The sequence below is a fragment of the Paramisgurnus dabryanus genome, chromosome 5 (genome assembly GCF_030506205.2).
Source record: "Paramisgurnus dabryanus chromosome 5, PD_genome_1.1, whole genome shotgun sequence".
Lineage (NCBI taxonomy): Eukaryota > Metazoa > Chordata > Actinopteri > Cypriniformes > Cobitidae > Paramisgurnus > Paramisgurnus dabryanus.
In genome coordinates, this window is record NC_133341.1 from 26,959,584 (window position 1) to 26,980,953 (window position 21,370).

A 21,370-nucleotide genomic window follows, 5' to 3' on the forward strand; every position below is an offset into this window, starting at 1 on the left:
TTCTCAGACCGTGGTATCGATCCCTGGTATCGGGGGACTTTTAACGAGTACGAGTACTTTAGAAAATGTGGTATCGAGGCCGATACCCAATACCAGTATCGGTATCGGTGCATCCCTAAACAACATAGTGGCCAAACCTAGCACCACAAAACAAAACAAAGTGTTTCAGCCAATAAACGACAAAAAGGATTTAGGGGTGGGGGTTGGGCGCGTTCATGAAAGCATGAATCTGAAGTTTATAGATATTTCAGTTCAGTAAGAAGCAAATATTTGTAGTAATGATTGTATTTTGATAATATTATGTGTTAAATACATTTTTTGTCTCAATATTCTACATTAAAAGTAATCTATTTTTTTTCCGGACTACTTGCATTCATTTTGGGATACCAAAGCCTGAAGAGTGCCTGCCCGAAGGGCTACCAGGGAGTTAAACATTTTGCAAGCCCTGGTATGTGGAAAATAATGTGTTTTTTAAATCATAAACCGCACAAACACATTGTATTGTACCAAATACACAAAATAACGTGGTTTTTTAAGCAATGGAATATGTTCACTTTAAACAGAAAAAAGTGGCTTTGGACTGCATTAAATGTTCTTTGATGTCGTCATCGTTTTATTGCCTCGGGAGTTGAGACTTTCGAAACTTTAATAGTTGAATGCACAGAGGAATTTACCCTTGAACTCGGAAGAGAATGGGACAGAGGGATTATGAGTAATGTATTTTCTGGGAAATGGACTTCCATAGTACGAAAACAAAAATGGTGATGTTTTTTAATGTTTCAAAGACTGGATAGGGATTCAAAGGCTCCACAAAATTAAATCGTAATCCGAAACAAATCCAGGGTAGGGTGAGAATCAATGAACCAGGAAAGACAAAAAATGGTAACAAAGTAGACAAACTGTCAAAACTGCATGTTGGCTGAGATTTCACGATGTGTGTATATTCTGATTTGTTTAGTGACAGCTGTGTTGTTTAAACTTTGACATCATCCTATTATTATTTTGCTTACAGCTCTGTTTGGGCCCCAGCAGACCCCTTGACACTACTTTGCACCCCTGAGAAGATATTTATTATTTATCAAGACAATGAGTGAAGTAAGTAATGTATATTCTGTATTAATATGACATGTCGGAGCTGTGGCTGTGTGCTCAGTACTCTTAGTCACAGCACTTTGTGTGACCCAAGTTCGAAATTAGGCATGTGGTCTTTTTCTGATCCTAATGCCCTCTCCTCCCCTATCGCTTCCTGTCTTTCTCTAGTGTTCTCATTAGAAACTGCTGTGACCCTTGACCACAAAACCATTATTTTTGCGGTTTTATTGAGATTTATACATCATAGGAAAGCTGAATATAATATATATGGTTTGTTAGGACAATATTTGGCCGAGATACAACTGAGGGTGCAAAATATCTACATTTTGAGAAAATCGCCTTTAAAGTTTTTATATATTTATGGTATGTACAATATATTGTGGCTATTGCTAGACCAGAGACACATTTAAATGCACAGTTTAATGTTGGTTACTATATAAAGTAATGACTGTAAAGTGTCTTTCTATTCAAGCTACATGCGGCCACATGTAAACATTACAGATGATGCAACAAAATTGCTTCCAGACCAGAGAACAATTGCTTGCAAGAAGGATTCATTGGTTTTAAATTACATGGTTTTCAGTAATATCAGATGTTTGGTACAAGTTTACTAGTGACGTCAATTCTTATGCAACAAACATGTGGCAAAGTGAAAGAGAAATGTCACTGGACTCCATGCCACACTAGTTTGAACTGTGGTCTAGATTAGTTTGTAAGTACAAAAAATGACAAAATGTTACTATAAGATAAATTATTCTTGCGTTGTCTTGCAAGACTGAAAGGTATTTTTTATAGATCTCATAGTCCAGTGCATCCTGGATGTATTTATTTTGGCCTCTTTTGACACTTATACAGTGTTTAATAAGACAAGACAGAAAGCAAGAATAAGAACTGGATCTATATGAGCACCAAATTTTGATATGTCAGTCACTATGCCATGGTTCTCACCAGTCTCTGTATCCAATCCCCATAATCTAGCCATCTGAATTGCATCTGTCCTCAAATGTTTCTCATCCTCTCTTGACTTTCCACTAGGGTTTTTCTGCCACCGCTCTACTTAAGCGCTATCGTTTGGCCACAACGGAGTCAAACTCAGTCTCCTCCTCGCCATCTGGGACTGCTGCCCAGGACTCATCAGAGGGTAAGGACCCTTCGGCGGATGAAGATTCCAATTTTCCCATGTCGTCTCTGGCAGAACTAGTGGAGAATGAGGATGAACCACATCCAGCCCAAGATTCGCCCCAGGGTCCAGCTCGACCAGGGCAAAATCTTGACCCAAAGCAGAACATGCGAATAAGGTTCCCGGGGCCTTTTAAAAAGGCGGTTCCTAATCCTATGGACCTCCTGGAGTCTGAGTATCCAGTAGCACCCGGACCAAAGAAGGCACCTATGGACTCTCTGTTTGACTATGGCAGCTGTAGGGAGACCAACATTCAGAAGAAACGCAGGAAGAAGCTTCCACGAGGGTGAGAAACAAAAGCTTTTTTTAGACATGCATACTTAACAAATTTATGTGACCTTGTCTGTGAAATCCAGGCTAAAGTATTTTACAGTAACCTGATTTTGAGATCAGGAGCACCAAAGTTAGATTCCAATTAATTTCAATTAATGACCGCAAAGGGTTGTGATTGGTTCACTAGAACCCCTCCCATCAGATAAAAAACTGCGTCATAGGTATTTCCGTTTGCAACGGTGAGAACAAAGATGGGCCAAGTTGAGGAGTAATTTAGCTGAAACTGCAACAAAAGTCGCTGTTTATTTACTTCTTTCAAACTTCGTTAACTGAGCAAGCTGCTGGTTCGTTGGCGGTAGAGCTGCTACTGTTGTTATATGCGAGGATACTGCCTACCAGCGGTCTGCGCGTGTGTTTGCAGATGACGCAAAAGTATATATTAGCTCTTTTCCATTGCAGTACCCCACGGTTTGGGTCGGGTCAGCTTACTTTTGGGGGCTTTTCCACTGGGTGCAGTACGTAGTACCCGATACTTTTTTTAGTACCACATTGGTTGGGGTTCCAAGCGACCCGAGCTGATACCAAAATGTGATGCGAAAAGACTGTTTATCACTGTTTGCTCTGAGAGAATCATCACTACCGGCGTCATCGCTATAATGTAAGATTAGCTTTACCTTCATGCTAGCTTGCGCTGTCTCGAGTAAACCTGTTGTCATCAGTGCTTAGCTATAAGTTCCCAAACTCCCTTTTAGCGAAGATAAACATCCATAGGTTGAGAATCAGTAACACCATACCAGTTTTTTCAAGACTTGCAGTTTGTGGCGGCACATTTGCGATGCGCACGTCTGCATATGCTTAAAGGCAACTTAAGTGAGGCTCAGCGGAACGCGTCGACTTACGCCACGGGTGTTTGTACAGAAACTGTCATGTGAGACAGAGGTAGTGATAAATGCGATTTGCAAACTATATATTTGTGGTGGTCAATTTTAATTTTGTGGCGGACTGAGAAATAAATTAATGTATGGGGATGTATAGCATTCCAACGACGCTCTCACTTGTATGATGTCACAGCAGTAGGCAGCGCAAATTTTACAACACGCCTATAATCCCTCCCACTCTGAGGTGTTACTAAACTTGATGGAAAAGCTAACCAAGCCAAAGTGAGGTGAGCTGACCTGACCCAAACCAAACCATGGGGTACTATGCAATGGAAAAGCGCCATATAAAAAACTGACGCGTAGCCTACGCTGTCATGGCTACGCCGTAGGACGTATGCACAACTATAATAAGCCCTTTAAAGTAATAGGTGCATAATGACCCTACAAGAACAGTGCCATGGTATTCTGTTTACATCTACTGTATCTCTATGAATGGTAAAACACAGATAGACACATTGTTTACTGAGTGACACAGTGCAGACTGAGGTTCGAGCCAATAAGTTCAGCACAGTACAGTACAGTAGCTGTGGGAAAACTTAGGTAAGATGACTTTATAGGGGTATTCAGCCATAAAACTTCTTAATAGATTGTGAGGTGATGTGTTGCTCTTGTATATGTTGTGTTTTGTGCGACAGACGGTTTACTAATGATTTAATACTTATTTGATTGTGCACAGTAGGTCTACTGAATGTCTGATGTTGTTTCCATGAATGCTTTTGGAGTAATGTTTATGTTGGAGTCGGTTATAAAGCTTACATTTCCCCTCAGTATAGAGACTTCTCTTGTATACCATGGCATGGCGAAGTTCAAGTCATTTAGGGTGGGTCTTTAAAATTGACCATCGGTTTTAACTCGCTTATTTTGACTGACTTTGACTAGAAAATCACAACTTTTAATTTTCCGTTGGTCTTAGTACACAATGTAACTACAGAAGAGTCAGGTTTTAAATAGGAAAAATATCAAAACTCTTTTTAGCGCGATGCTAATGGTCTAATCAGTTTCAATGGATTGTGCTAAGCTATGCTAAAAGTGGTAGCGCCAGACCCGGAGATCAGCTTTATGGATTTTAAAACTTTAAAATCAAATGTTTTACTCTAGGGAAGCTGGAAAATTAGGATATATTTTAGGCTCTTATGTTTAGGTTCAGTAATTTCACTTTAATGGCAATGAAAATGTTTTTCACAAATGTCACTTTAGTCATTTGATTGGAATTTAACAAATTTGAACAATTTGAAAATCAGAAACCTCAACTTCTAAAAAAAATCCACTTCTTTGGACATAACATAGTAAACAGTTGCAAAATCACTAAAAATGCAACTTAAAACATTGAGAAATGAAGAAACTGAAAAACTCATTATCGGGCACTGTGGTCCACGTCACTGTCACATTTGGGTTGAATTCTTGTCCAAGTACTCACAAAGGACACAAGTTTGAGTGTGATCCACTTTCGTTTCGATTCTTCTTCCGTGCACCTAGAGGACTTTGCTGAAAAATCAACATGGGGTTTAGCAGATTCTGCCAACAAAGAGGTATTTCTGAATTGCCCAAGACCAGGATTAAGCAGATTTGAAGCGAAGGTGTTTGAGGAACACATAATACATGCCGAGAGCATTCGGTTAATATAATTATCTCATTTTTGATTAGCAGCTTTTACATTTGAGCTATATTTGTTGTTCAGGAACACATTTAGCGTTATGAACATGATAAAAGTGTTATATTACCTCCACAGGAAGGCAGAAATGGAGATGTCATGTGACGATGGATCCCCAGAGCCTCCAGTCCTTAAAGTCTTCAACCGCTGGCTGCTGTTTGAAGCCGTATCACGAGGGGACCCGAAAGCTCTGGATGGTCTCCTACCATATCTACAGTTGCAAGAAAAGAGGCTAACAGATGAAGAGTTCAAAGGTGCATTATGGGAATGGTTAAGTCTGTGAGCTCGGTTACAGCAAATTACAATGAAGCAAATGTGAGCTGGTGTAAAGTGTGTTTGTTTAAGGCATGGTTTTTAGTCTTGGGTGTACTGCCCAAAATACAAATAAAATTGTTTGTCAATTATTAATTGACGTTTATTTAACTAAGTTCGGGAGGAGCATGGTCAGGTGATCCAACCAATCACCGCAAAGAGGTGCCAGTCCCTCACCTTTGCCCCGTGACAGATTTTTTGAAGCATCCCTCCGCCACCCCATCACCTCACTCTCATCTAGTCTCATTCATCCCAGTTAAAGAGGGGGAGTACTCTGGGTTCGGGCTGAAATTCCGAGCTCGGAGCCCTCTCCTTGGACAGCACGCCAAATATGCTTTATCTCATTCCCTAGCGATTACATGTTAATGCGAACTTGTGAAATTTATAAAAGAATTGTGAATCCTGTCATCATTATAGTCAAACCCTGAACCTGTTAGACTTCATTTCTTTAGAGGAACACAAGATGACACATTTTTAAAGAAATTATTTCATTTTTTTCCTTCAGTGAAAGTGAATGTTGAATGAAGATGTCAGTCACTAACTTTCTACATAACATAAAAAATACACTGGTACTTTACCTGTAGCACCTTAGTTGTAGTAGAAGTCGCAGTGTGTAATTTTTATTGGTTAAAAGTAAACAACAATCAGTTATTGAGCAAATGGCAACTAACATGTAAGTGGACCCAACACTGTATGTATATAAAAACCTCTCAGATATTTAAAACAATACAGTTCATTTTGAAAGTCTTTATACCACCGATAATATAGTTATGTATTGCATTTCTGTTGAGAGATCCTTCTAAAAGTTACACAATGCACCTGATTTATAATAATGCCTTCCTCTTTTTGTTAAAAATCCTGCTTTTAACTGAACTAGGTCATGTCCCTGAAATCCTGTGTTATTATGACATTATTTCCTTGTGGTTCAGTTTTTCATATAAGTAAGGAAATTCTATTATATTTGCTCATGACCTGCCAAGACACTTCCTGTCTCAAAGACTTAAGCAAACTTTTAACAGAGAGCAGTCAGAAATCACAGCAAACCGTCAAAAAATTCAAGAGAGGATCAGACAGATAACTCAAGCTTCTCAAACCAAATGTAACCACAGGAAAAGGTGTCACTTGACCCCATACCTGAGTCAAGACGATCAGTATTAGAAACTCAAGGAGTTAATGAGTCATGCATTGTTGAATGATTCATTCCATCTTAAATCGTTTGACAGTTTAACATGAACACGAAACATTTTTATTACAAATGAAACCAAAGAACCATAATAGTTATAGTTTAACTATGGTTTTACAAATAGTTGTTTTTCTTTATATTATGGAACCCTGGCATGAACAAACCACTTACATGCTCTTCAGAAGACCTTAAAGCGATACTCCAACCCAATATCAAAATTACCCCACGATTTACTCATCCTCAAGCAATCCGAGATACATATGTCTATCATCTTTCAGATGAGGACATTTGTAGTTATTTTAGTGAATGTCCTTGCTCTTTTAAGCTTTATAATGGAACAAAACAGGGAGCAGGGAACAATTTCTGACTTTAAACCCCAAAAAAGAGCAGACCAAAGCTTGACCGCCAGCTTTTTTCAGCTGAGTGCTTTGGTTGCTGTGATCCTTTGCTTTGCTTATTAGTCGTTGAACGATGCGCCGGTTGGTTGCCGTGGTAATGTCCCGCCCATCCTCCACTGTGATTGGACAGCCGAATGAGAACTGACTTTGACGAGCTGAGATTTTTCACCCATAGTTGAATATTTTTTAACTCTCTGCACTCAAGCGCTAAGCTCAGAAAAACTGCTGAATGCTTTAATGTGCACGCTACCTTATAAACTAATAACTAGCTTCTGGTAACGGCACCGTCTTGGATTCACGTAAGATTTTTTGCGTAGTAAATGCTCGTTGCCATGGGTACATAGCACAGTGACTCTGCCGTGAATCTGAAATGGCTTAACTATTCTAGTTTATAAAAGATTAAAATATGGATATTTTTTGTACAATATGGCATGCCACTTATTGGGCTTCAAAGCAGTGGTGACAGGTGACTTCTTTTTTCAAGGGCGCACGATGCGAAGTTCGTCAAAACATGTATGTAGCCCGTCGTGTGTGGTTCGTAATTTCAAAATATGTGTTCGGTGCGTCAAGTGAACCTTTGTGCATCACGTGTCTTGTCAAAATAAGTGCCTGCTGCAGAGGCGTCTAAAGGGTTTATGATAAAAGAGACGCTTGTGTTTGACAGATACTCTCATAATCTCATGCGTAACCAGAGTTTACTGTTAAGGGAGTGTCTTGCGTGTTTTTTGTGAACGTGAGCGTCTCTTTTATCATAAACAGTTTTGACGCCTGTGATCCACATGGTTCACATGACGCAACAAATGCATATTTTGAAAACTGTAATTTTATTTTTCTTTATAGACTTATAGAAGTATATTTAGCATAAGACATTAAGCTTAATGATATGTGGTTACTTATGAAAAAGGTGTTATGTAGGATTTTTTGTTGCACATTCTGTGTATGTACCAGCTGTGTCTTAGAATTACTCAAAATAGAAGTGTACAACTCTCAGTGCTAGACATAACTAGATACTATCCATTCTGCGAAGGTCTAAAGTGTGATCTGTGCAAGTGAAGTGTGATTTGTGCAAGCATAGGTGTGTAAAAAAGCAGATATAAATAAGCAGCTGGGGAGAGAAGAGTAAGGGGCATGCACACCAAAGCTTTTACGCCCACGGCTGGTGCATGTTTTCAGTTGTTTCCAATGGAAGCTTTTTTCAAAAAAGCCAGCAGCTAGCGGTTTTCTTGCGCACTGAAAATTGGCGCTGAGCGCCAAGAGTTAAAAAATATTGAACTTTGGGTAAAAAGCTCCGCTCGACAATGTCAGTTCTCACATGGCCATCCAATCACAGTGGAAGAGGATCGGGACTTTACCACAGCAACCAACCGGCTCAAAGCTGAAGTATCAGAGCTACCAAAGCGCTTAGCTGAAGAAAGCTAGCACTTAGCTGAAAAACAGCTGGAATTCGGCAACCTCCAGGTGTTTCAGACGCGTTTAAAAGTTTTGGTGTGCACGCCCCCTTAGAGAGTTGTTTCGAAACAGCCTTCTCTCTGCAGCTGACAGTTACAGTGTTTTTTGACTAACTTCTGTGCAATCATTAAGACTCACCAGGGGTATTAGTAGTTGTGTGGAGAATTCCATGATAAAACACATTTTGAAAAACATACTTGGAGGGTAAGTACATCATGGGGGAATTTTGATATTTGACTGGAATATTGCTTTAAAGGAAAACACCACAGTTTTTCAATATTTTACTATGTTCTTACCTCAACTTAGACAAATTAATACATACCTATTTTTTTTTTCAATGCGTGCACTTAATCTTTGTACAGCGCGTCGTAAATGTATTAGCATTTAGCCTAGCCCCATTCATTCCTTAGGATCCAAACAGGGATGAATTTAGAAGCCACCAAACACTTCCAAGATTTCCCTATTTAAAGACTGTTACATGAGTATGGTGGCACAAAACAGAACGTGGTGATTTTTTTAAGCGATAAAAATGAGAACTATATTGTATGGCGGAAGAGCACTTAGTTTGCAGCACTTTGACCTTGGTGTGTAGTAACATCATCCCTCCTGACTACTCCCCCTCTCGCTCAAACTTCTGTCAATATTACTGCAAACTAAGTGCTCTTCCGTCATACAATATAGTTCTCATTTTTTATCCGCTTAAAAAAATCGCCACATTTTATTTTGTCCTTAGGAATGAATGGGGCTAGGCAAAATGCTAACACATTCACGACACGCTGTACAAAGATTAAGTGCACACATTGAAAAAGATAGGTATGTATTAATTCGTCTAAGTCTAAGAAGTAAGAACATAGTAAAATATTGAAAAAATGGTGGTGGTTGTCTTCTGAGAAAATTTTAAAATCTAGTAAACAGGTTTTCTCTCCTTTATATTTCGTTTAGAGCCTTCTACAGGGAAGACATGTCTACCAAAAGCTCTGCTGAATCTGCAGAATGGACAAAACGACACCATCCCCATACTGTTGGACATCGCAGAACAGACTGGAAACCTGAGAGAGTTCATCAACACACCATTTAGAGACGTATATTACAGAGGTGGGTCATCCAACCACTAAACACAGACCAGATTCTACAGATGTACAAAAATATCAGTTTTGAACATCTTCTTTTCTATAATCCTTATGGATTGGCATTTCCTCCAGGGCATGGCCAAAGCACATTTGGTGAAACGTCACATGGAGTTTGGTTCAAAATTTGTGCTTTGACTGTGTTACCCTTTGACAGCTGCCTTTGAGTCTCCTGCAGTCTCCTCCACCCTGCGCTGTACAAAGAGTCCTTACAAACTTGTAAGAGTCCTTGCTGTTCCTCAGTGGCATGTCTATTTAGGACTGGACACCAGCCATTTTAATTTGACAGCAGGGCCACACCCAGTGCAATATTACGTAAATTTCCTTTACACGCACAAAAATAAATGTTCAAAAACCAGTAGCCAAAATAAGCGTTGTGCAGTGACATTAAAGTGTGACGTTCATGTGGATGATGCATTTCCTGTCCTATCTTTATATTCAAAACCTAATTTTTATTCGTTAAAATGTTTGAAAGATATTTCCTGTTTTTACCATTTTTATCTTTTGTTTCACATTTATATTTGGAATCTGCAGCTCTCGGAATACACAATAATCGGTTTCTTTGGACTTTGTGTAGTCTATCTTTCTTGTGAAGTTCCTCAGGATGCAATCAGTCACACATCGGTTCCATATTTTGGCTATATTTTTACTTCTGCAGACGTAAAGTCAAAACACACACAAATACATTAAACAACTAAAATTAAGTCAAGATCGTCCCCATTGTTCTCATTGCAGTAAAACCACCTTCTTAAGTCAGGCATTCTTTATCACTTTAATAAATTTGATAACAAATAAAATACATCAGATGTTAACAGTATTTGGTAAACATTAGTCAGTTTGGCAAACATTAGTCAGTTAGTTTGTATACATTTTAGAAAAAAAATCTGTTTATTTCTAAAGACTGGTTCACACAGGACATCACAAACCAATAAGACACATCTGTACTTGATATATGACGTGATCAAGAACCGAACCTAACTTAGTTCTGGCACTTACTTCTGGATTAAGGCTTGCGGGATTTTTTTTATTGTCACTCATGCCCAATAAGAAAGGTACTTTGTGTATCCACTGCGATCAGCAATGTTGATGTTATCTGTGTACGAATGGTTGTTAATACACACATGAAGGTACTACACGTAAGATTTTTGTTCAGGTTTTGTGCACACATGGGTGGTGCTTTGTTTAATCGAATAACAGATGCACATCACTTCTGTTTATCAGTGTACACACGAAGTAAAATGATGTGATACTTGCGAAACCAAAGCTGAATAAAGGTTTGTATCATGACCTCCCCTGTAATAAACATTTCCTTACCCATCTGTAATAAATATGAGAACAAAAAACTTGCAAGGGTGGTTATTTTAACATTTAGACCTCAGTATTAAACTTGTATACGGTACAGGCTGTGTGACGGCGTGTGCTGTATCTCCTTATTTTTATATTGCTTTATTTCCTGTGTAAGTTAAATTTACAGTATCTCATATTCTGCTGCTTCCTACTGCACAATATGATAAGATGCATCATAGATAGCATTTTTCCTGTACTGTGAGAGAGCAGTTTGTTGTGATCATTGTGGCCGATTCATTATATGTTGTTGGGCACTGACGTCTTCATAATACAAAATGTGGTACATCCATAGGTCAGACGGCATTGCATATTGCCATAGAGCGCCGTTGCAAACAGTATGTACAGCTTCTGGTGGAGAAGGAGGCCGATGTTCATGCCCAAGCCAGGGGCCGATTCTTTCAGCCCAAAGAAGAGGGTGGATACTTCTACTTTGGTGAGTTTCTAAATAATAATTTTGGTTAAAATGTGCAATGTGGGACAGAAATGCAATATAATATACATAATTATATTATTAGTGGTGCATTAAGACCCTACAAAATGTACTGTATTGCTTTTATTACCCAAGTATGAGCCGTTTTTATCTACATGCACCATGGGTCCAACTATAATTTTGCGCCGTCATGTTTCTACAGTAGACTAATAAGATTCAATGGATTCAATGGATTGCGTTTTGTTAAAGGGGGGGTTTAATGGTATTTCAAGCATTCTGACTTATTAACACAGTTATAGAGTTGTTTCCTCATGCTAAACGTAGGCAAAGTGTCAAAAATGCAGTTGGGCGTGTTTCAGAGTATTTCTGTGCCGAATGCACTTCGCCAGGGTTCGTACAAGTTTCGGCTAATTTTTTTCGATTACGGTTCTAACTGACGTTTCAGGGGTTTTCGATACGTATCACTTCTTTATATGGGCTTCCGCCGGAAAACTTCCCCTGGAAAACCCCGCCCAGCCGTCAGTCAGCGGGAGACGCTAGAGCTTGCTAACAGCTTATCACGCCACTCAGCTTTGTTTAATTTCAAAAGTCAACAATGGCACAACAAGAAGTGTGTTTTTGGATGTAAGGAGAAGACATCCAGCCTTATGGAAACAATGGATATAGTTTATTATCCGGATTAGCAGCGGAGTTTTGCGTGTGTGTGTTTGATGCGGTGGATTTTCATGACGAGTTACACGCGGTAAGTAAGACTTCTGTCTTATGTTGGAAATAGGCGCGTGTATATTATATAAATGATACGAACATGTAGTGAATCATAAGTTAAAACAGTGTTGTATAGTGTTGCATGACTCGTACTCGCTCCTCCCGTGTTATAACTCCTCCTTCTTCATTTTTTCGTACGTTATCGGAAAGATTCGGTAAAGCTAATCTTTCTTTTATAAATCTGATTAAACTAAAGACTCTTCAGAGATATAAAGGATGTCATACTACTCCATAGGTACTCCAGATTAATATCAGAAATGCAGAAACAGCGTGTGTTACGTGAGCTTTAATATGTTGTCTCAGACGATGATGTGTTTGTCCTGTGGTGGCTACCGTAGCGTCACTATGCGTTTCGAAAAAGGAGGGGTGAGCTGTGGACTGAGCTGTTTGTTGCAATTCACAATCTCACCCCTAGATGCCACTAAAACTGCCACACTGCACCTTTAAATAAAGAGTAGGGCTGTCAAAAGATTAATGGCGATTAATCACATACAAAATAAAAGTTTGCGTTTGCATAATATGTGTGTGTGTGTGTGTGTGTGTGTGTGTGTGTGTGTGTGTGTGTGTGTGTGTGTGTGTGTGTGTGTGTATATATAAATACACACCTACATGTATGAAATTAAGAAAAATGTTTTTAGTTTTTTTATTTATATTTATAATATATATATATATATATATATATATATATATATATATATATATATATATATATATATATATATATATATATATATATATATATATATATATATATATATATATATATATATATATATATATATAAACAAAATCATCCAGCAAAATGAATGAAGTGATGAACATTACCATTTACTAATATATTTAAGGGAACAATATTAAGGGAACAATAATTTTATTTATGAAAATAAAATTTTAAAACAGTCTGTGGCATGATAAACATTTGTTATTACTGTACAAAGAATAATCAAACCTTTATTTTAGGGCTGTCAAAAGATTATTTGCGATTAATCGCATGCAAAATAAAAGTATTTTTTTTTGTGTAATTATGTGTATTATAAATACTTTAAAAAAATACGTTTATTTTGCATGCGATTATGTGTATTATAAATATATAAATATAAATATATATATATATATATATATATATATATATATATATATATATATATATATATATATATATATATATATATATATATTTATAATACACATAATTACACAAAAAATAAAACTTTTATTTTGCATGCGATTAATCGCAAATAATCTTTTGACAGCCCTAAAATAAAGGTTTGATTATTCTTTGTACAGTAATAACAAATGTTTATCATGCCACAGACTGTTTTAAAATTTTATTTTCATAAATAAAATTATTGTTCCCTTAATATTGTTCCCTTAAATATATTAGTAAATGGTAATGGTCATCACTTCATTCATTTTGCTGGATGATTTTGTGTTTTAGTGGCAGTAACCACTTTCGGTCAACTTTAATAACACACATTTTATACTCTAGTTTGAGACTGGTTCGATGATATAAAACTAACTTTATTTCAACACTTATCCCAAAGCTATGTGTGGGAAGCTCCTTCTCTTTCTTTATCAGCTGTTTGTTCCCTTGCTATCTCTGTTGTTGAAGACATTCAGGAGATTGAAGTTACTTCATGAGACATTCAGGATTGCTTTACCTATGAATAACCAATAGGCATTCATGCCATTTTGGAAAACCCAGTTATTCCCATGGCAACATCAGGTGATTTTCTGTTCTGTTTCTTAAACACCTCTCTTTTGGTTTGGTTGGAAAGCGTGGTGAGCGTTACACAGTTTGTGCATTCATGAAATGTTTAGATGTGAGCAAAACTGTTTGTGGAGCTTTGAAGAAAATCAAAATAAGACATTATGTCATAAATAAAACATGTGCGGATGTACCAAGCGTGTAAGCGAGTGAAAGGAGTCTCTGTGTTTGCAACGGAAAATACAGTAATAAGGCATGTACTGGGAGAGTCGATTGAATGTCTGGGTGTTTTGTTCATGATGCCTGATCATGTTCTGCCCCCTGTTGTCGAGATTGTGTTACTACAGCCTATATAACTGTATTCTGAAGGGCAGGGGTCTTCAACCTTTTTGTGAGGGCTACCACAATGGAAATCATAGTATGGAGAGCTACTTTTTTATTTAGTCTACTCAAAACCTTTTTGTTTTACTTGTTGATTTTATTTTATTTTATAATTGTTTAAAATGTTAAGCTACATAAAAGAAGCCAAGCTAATATTAAAAATATGAAATAAAAATGTAAATTGAGGCTATTAATAGAATTTGCTTTGGCGGCAAGTCACAGTTTCTGTGCGGGCAACTTGATGCCCGTGGGCACCATGTTGGAGACCAATGCTGTAGTGAATATACAGTAGTGGCTTAAAGTGATGTCCAACTTCACTCTTTATTCAAATCAAAAATAAATCATTTTACACTTTATAAAAAATTATAATTATAATTGTAAATGCATTAAAAATGTACAAATTTACCTCTGGGCATCACTTTTCTATGGCTACTACACTCTTAGAACGGATGTGTTAAAAACAACACATTAATGTTGATTGTGGGACAACACACTAAATGTGTTTTGACAGAATCAACACATTTTGTGTTACTTTTAACACAACATTTGTTCAAAATCAATGCAAAATGACACATAATGTGTTAAAATGACACATGATGTGTTAAAATGACACATAATGTGTTAAAACACAAAGATGTGTAAATTCTTTCTAAAAGTGTATATGGTTTGGTATAAAAAGCTTGCTATAATTTTTTTTTCAGATTAGTCAATTCGTTGTAAATAAATCTACATTTTGACCAAAATGTTACTTACTAAAGTTATATTTCTTTCAAAAATAAATCTTGACATAAAATACTATTTTGCCTTTCCCTTTGACTTTATGTCCCACCTTATCAAGAAATACCGTTGCACATATCGTAAACAACATAATTTAGCTTGCCATTGCAATATTCTTCAATATAGCAAATCTCTACTTACTATAGTTAAACCATGGTAACCACAAAATAACCATGTTTTTGCCACAAAGCCATGGTTATTGTAGTAAAAACATGGTTTTGCCAATAGTAATCAATACACAAAAAGTATGTTTGCTTCAAAAATCCATGGTTAACAGGGTCATGCAGAATTTAAAGTTACTTAAAGTTTACACAGATAGCATGCACTCCCGGGCCTCATCTGGGCCAACTATGTCACATACGGCTCAGTTCCGATGGCAGCAAAGGCCATATGGGCCGTATCTGGCCCACACGTATAAAGACAGTTTTAGTGTAAGTTCTGGCTTGTTGTGTGTGGGCCATATACAGCCCATGTGCGAAAAGCCGGTTTAACTGTGAGCTGTGGCTTGTTGTGTGTGGGCCAGGAGTGGCCCATGTACAGCAAACTCGTTTTAGGATGAGTTGTGGCTTGTTGTGTGTGGGCCAGTCCTGGCCCGTGTGTGACAAATCGGTTTAGGATGAGTGGTGGCTTGTTGTGTGTGGGCCAGATAATGCTTGCGGGCATTAAACCGACCCAGATGTGTTTTATCATAAGTGGGCCACATTTGCTATATTATATCTGGGACACTTTAGGCTCACCCACCCATTAGCTAGTGCTTACTGTGCCGTATCTTTGCCAAAACTTGCCCAAATATGTTTTATCATAAGTGGGCCACATTTGCTAGATTCGATCTTTAGGCTCACACACCATTAGCTAACACATCTTTCCAAAAGTTCAAAAACAAGTAGTATTCTCTAAGCAGAGAATTTGAGAATTCCTCAACCTCATTTACATCTCACCAATTTTAAATCACAAAACACAACGTCCGCTTTGGAGCTGATTGAGAGGTGCACAACTATTTTAATATAATCCGAGGATGACAGAACCGGATTATCTTTTCTGGTGTCCTGCCAGAAGTCTCCATCTCTCCTTTATTCACCTGTAAATGATTTTTATTTGTATTAGACACGGCTGTCAGTGTTTAATCCCCTCTGATCTGAGGGCGAAGGGAGTCATTCGCCGCGGAGATTCGCGGTGACGTGATCTCAAACCCAAGCTCGGTGACAGCTAATGTGATTTAGCAGTCACGCTAACCGCTCTCCGAGCGCATGCAAATCAATGAGAGCGAAGCGTTTCTATAAGAAGTGACATGAAAATGATCTGTCACCCCTGGCAACAGCTCACTCGCAAGTTTCTGTTTGGTTTTGCTGTTTGTGAAGGGTTCTCGTGAGACGGGTGCTAATTGACTACTGGATATCAATGGTGACATTTAGATCAAAGCCTGTTTGTTGAGCCTGGCGAAAGAGTGATTGATTTTAGGGGGTAATTGTATTGTGGTATTTAGTTGGGGAAACTGGGGAATATTATGGATTAAAGGAACATCTGGAGGTTGGTGTCTATAGCTGGGCAGAGATCCTACATGAGAAGGAAATATCCCGTCTAAAAAGGCTAGCATAACTGATCATCAGTATTCATCAAAAGCGTATTTACTGTGCATTACAAGTTGGTATGGATTTATTTGTTCTAATAAACACAAAGAAAGATATTTTAAGTAATGATTGTAACCAAATCTATCATGAGCCCTATTCACTGCCATAGTAGGAAAAAATAATACTATGGAGGTGAATGAGGCTCATGAACGGTTTGCTTACAAATATTCCTCAAAATCTCTTCCTTTGTGTTTATTAGAACAAAGAAATTTATACAGATTTGTAACAACATGAGAGTGGGGAAATGATGAGAGAGTTTTTATTTTTGGATGAACTATCCATTAATTCGATTCATTCAATTAACTATTGTTTTTTTTTTTTTTGGTTTTTTTTTAGGAAAGTGGTTGCAGTCAATTTATTTAAGCTATGATTAAACAAAAGTTTTTTTTAAAAATGTAGCTTAAATAAACTGGTTGTAACCACTTACCTTAAAAAATTTAGTAAATTGAATGAATAATTTTTTTTCAGTGTGGTTACCTGTTCAGCTAGTATAAACTAAATGTAGATTTCTGTATTAAGCAGATTCTTTAATCTAAAGCGAACTACAACAGCGAGGAAAAAATAAAGCGATGAAGAGGCAATAATATGGTTAAAGTTTCTTCAAAAAGGCATAAAGAAAGGTAAAAGGTTTATTTTATATAGGGTGAGCTTTTAACAAAACATGTCTTGAGCTGTCCTACACTGTAAAAAATACTTTTCTGCCTTAAACATTTTTGTTGAACCAACTCGGATTTACAAGTCATTTCAACATACTATTATTTATCTTGACTAGAGATGAGTTGATATAACTACAGGTGAGTTGTTATAACTTATACAATTTAGTTGACTTTTCTCACTATATTTTATAAGTTGTGACAACTCATCTCTGTTGATGTGACTTGTAAATGTGAGTTAATTTAACAAAAAAATTTAAGGCAGTAAAGTATTTTTTACAGTGTGTATATGGACTGGTAAAGCATGGCACTAGCAATGCCAAGGTCACGGGTTTGATTCCCACACTGTCAGAAAGAAAAGGTCTGGCAGCACCCTTCCAAAAATCACATCATTGCACCTAAAAAGTTTATATTTGTACCTCAGAAGTAAATATTAGTACCAAAGAGTGCATATTAGTACCTCAAAAGAACATATGGGTACCAAATGTTTACATATCTGTATATAATACATACTAGGAGATTTTTAAGGGATATTACTAGAGATGAAACGGTATTAAAATTTTCAGTTATAGTGACCAAAATCACCTTGGTTATCAATATTATCATTGGTTATGAGATTTTGACGGTATGATAACCTTAAGCAAAAATACCACGGTTTCAAGGTGTTGCAGTATTGTCATTGCAACACTAAAATGTGTTATTTTTAAATGTCTGCATATACAAACAACAACTTTTTAACTGGACACAATACATTTTATTTTTAGGTAACAAACAACATGTATGCCAGGCAAAAATAAGGCCTTAAATTATAATATTCTTTCAAATAATTAAAAAATTATAAAATTAAAATGTATTAATATTAATAATATTAAATGTAAACATCAAATCAATTACATGACTTAATTATTTAACTTAATTTTGTGTAAACACAGCATATACCTTGAAAACGATATCACATAAAATTTTTGTAGTTTTAAAACCTTGACTCTCTAAAACCTCGGTATACTTGGAAACCGGTAACCGGCCCATGCCTACATGTAAGTGCACTTTTGTTTGCATAAACATCAAATAAATAACATTAAAGTTGCTATGAAATTTAAATAAAAAAACTGTTTTTAAATATTCTTTACAAATGACTTATCTATGAGCTTAATTAATAAAAAATAATTATTTAATCAAAAACCAAAATCTCCCCCCCCTCCTCGAAACGATCTCTCTTTACTTCTGCTCATATGATATGGCAGGTGGGCGGGGTCAGGATAAAGATCCCAGCGATTATCAAATAGCAACATGACCCAACTTCAAACGATCCAAACAATTCGATGGACAAATTCAAGTACAGCCCTACCTTTTATTCATTTCAGAAGCTGTGTCACACAAATATGTTGGTCACCACAGGGAATATAAGACATGCTATTTCCGTTTCATGGCGACTTTAACATTAATCATTGCACATTTGGATTTGTGAGATACATTTTTATGTAGTTTAGATAAAACACATGTGAGTAAATCAGATTCATATAAACACTGGACGGATTTAAAGTCATCTGTCTGCGTATGTTGTGAGAAATGGGGTGTACTTTATGACCCAGGAGTAAACTGCACAACACCTGCGCTCAAAGCAATTGCGGATGAAACGATAAAGAAACTTTATTTATTAGAAACTTATCAGATCATATAATTTAATGGGAAATAAATAGAAATATGGATCGGAATAAGAAATATAAAGTAAACATGTGTAAGTACAACTAAATTTCCCTAAATGTGAACATTACTTGGATTTAAATTCAGTCAGTGAAGCACTGTCGTCATAAACACATGGGAGCAGACGTGAATGAATGTGTTTAACGGTAATTTATCAATCATTCATCAATAACGGTAATAAAAAATCATGTGGTAATACTAATCGCTGGACATTTATCACGGTTAATCAATAAACTGGTAATCATAACATCTTTAGGTACGACCCAAGGGACCATTTTAACCATTGTTTCTGACTATTCATACTAGATATTTTGATCAAATGTGTCTCCCAAATCTCTATAATGAACTAGCACCGATAAACTTATATTGTCTTTTTCCTCATTGGTCAGGTGAGCTTCCCCTTTCACTCGCAGCTTGTACCAACCAGCCGGACATGGTGCATTACCTGACCGAGAATACACACAAAGCGGCAGATCTGCGAAGGCAGGACTCCAGGGGAAACACGGTGCTGCATGCCCTGGTTCATATCGCAGATAACACGAGAGACAACACTCGCTTTGTCACCAAGATGTATGACTTGCTGCTCATTAAATGTTGCAAGCAGTACCCAGACTGCAACCTGGAGAATTTACTTAACAATGATGGCATGTCCCCCCTCATGATGGCTGCCAAGCTGGGCAAAATTGGGGTAAGAGCCAACATTTAACTAGCATTCAGTTCACTTTAATCTCAGTGCAACCTTAAGTAAACGTTTTTCTCTACAGGTGTTCCAACACATCATTCGGAGAGAGATTAAAGATGAGGAGGCCCGACATTTCTCTCGAAAATTTAAGGACTGGGCTTATGGACCGGTGTACTCCAATCTCTATGATCTTTCCTCCCTGGATACCTGTGGAGAGGAAGTATCTGTTTTAGAAATACTTGTCTACAACAGCAAGATTGAGGTGAACATGCTGATAGATGATAGAAACTGTTTTCTATGGACTTCTATCATTTTTTGTGTTGTGGGAATGGGGATAACCAAAATACTTGCTTTTTAAAGATGCTGGTTGAGAGTGAAATACTGTTTACATGAACAACAAAGGAAAGCAAAGCATGGCAGTTTGAGCTTTGTAAACTTTTTTGAAGCATTTATTGGTTCTTCTTTCAGAATCGTCATGAGATGCTGGCTGTGGAGCCCATTAATGAGCTGCTGAGGGCCAAGTGGCAGAAGTTTGCTGCTGTGACTTTTTACATCAGTGTGTTTTCATACCTTGTCACCATGATCATCTTCACTCTTGTGGCCTACTATCGCCCATCAGAGGGAAAAGTGAGTATAGTCAAGTTTTTTTAAGGCAATAAGTTCCCTCTTGGCAATGCCTCTAGGCAGTTGTACAGCTACAATTTATTTGAAAGAGCAGAGACAGAAGTCTCCAAAACTGTTGGCTCAGCTTAAGAAATATAGCGTTTCGCTAACATATGTGAGCCTGCCTGTTTTTGTATCTACTGTTTTCTACATAATATAAAGAACATCCTGTGAAAATATATTTAATATTGGCTGAGTAAGGCCATGTCAGAGATTGAAATCAAACTTTGATGCTTCTTAATTCATTTTTGAAATCCAGACTAAAGTCTCATATTTTAATTATGTTAAATCACATACAAGTATATCATACATTTTGCAGCTGTCTGTATAGTCAAGCTATTAAACCAAATTTTTACATTATCAAACTAATGTGTGTGCACATTCTAAGGTACAGAGACCTGGGACCTCATTTATAAAATGCTGCATAAAATAAGGTGACCAGATTTTTTAAATGAAAATCGGGGACATTTCCTATGGTCAAAATATCATTGAAATCTCATTTGTTGTTATCTAGGAATAAAAAAAATGGGGCAAAAGTTTTTTGAAAGTTTTCTTCTTTTTATCGTTGTGGGTTCACTGCAAAAAATGAATTACTTCTTACTTAATAGTATTTTTTCTTTTTTTTGTACAAATATCAAAACATTCTTAAATCAAGATGCATTTTCTTGATAAGCAAAATCCCCTAAGAAAAATCAAATTTTAAGACAAAAAAATTAAATCGAAGTGAATTTGTGCTTAAAACATGCAAGAAATCGTTTTCTTAAATTTTTTTCTTGAATTAAGTAGTGGAATTTGCTTGTTTTAAGCACAAATTTTATATTTTGGTATAATGATTAGACTTATTTTTTAGGTCATTTTGCCCATCAAGAAAATGCATCTTGACTTAAGAATTCTTTGATATTTGTATTAAAAAAAAGAGAAAAATACTAATAAGAAAGTAAGTGCAATGTTTCTAATTTAATTAATTTAACAATTTCTGTAGCCTAAATCAAATTATTTTCCTTTTTTTATACAAGAGACAAACAAAAA

General features: G+C 36.7%; 1 protein-coding gene across 1 annotated transcript in view; it reads left to right on the forward strand.

Annotated features, from left to right (window-relative positions):
* The window catches only part of trpv4 (transient receptor potential cation channel, subfamily V, member 4), a 32,756-nt gene that overhangs the window by 2,347 nt on the left and 9,039 nt on the right, over window positions 1-21,370 (forward strand). The window contains exons 2-9 of the mRNA XM_065250754.2: window positions 1,013-1,095; window positions 2,128-2,558; window positions 5,213-5,388; window positions 9,419-9,571; window positions 11,243-11,383; window positions 19,386-19,684; window positions 19,761-19,940; window positions 20,147-20,305. Of these exons, the coding sequence (XP_065106826.2) occupies window positions 1,087-1,095; window positions 2,128-2,558; window positions 5,213-5,388; window positions 9,419-9,571; window positions 11,243-11,383; window positions 19,386-19,684; window positions 19,761-19,940; window positions 20,147-20,305 (1,548 nt within the window). The 5' untranslated portion in view covers window positions 1,013-1,086. The remainder of the gene's footprint in view (window positions 1-1,012; window positions 1,096-2,127; window positions 2,559-5,212; window positions 5,389-9,418; window positions 9,572-11,242; window positions 11,384-19,385; window positions 19,685-19,760; window positions 19,941-20,146; window positions 20,306-21,370) is intronic.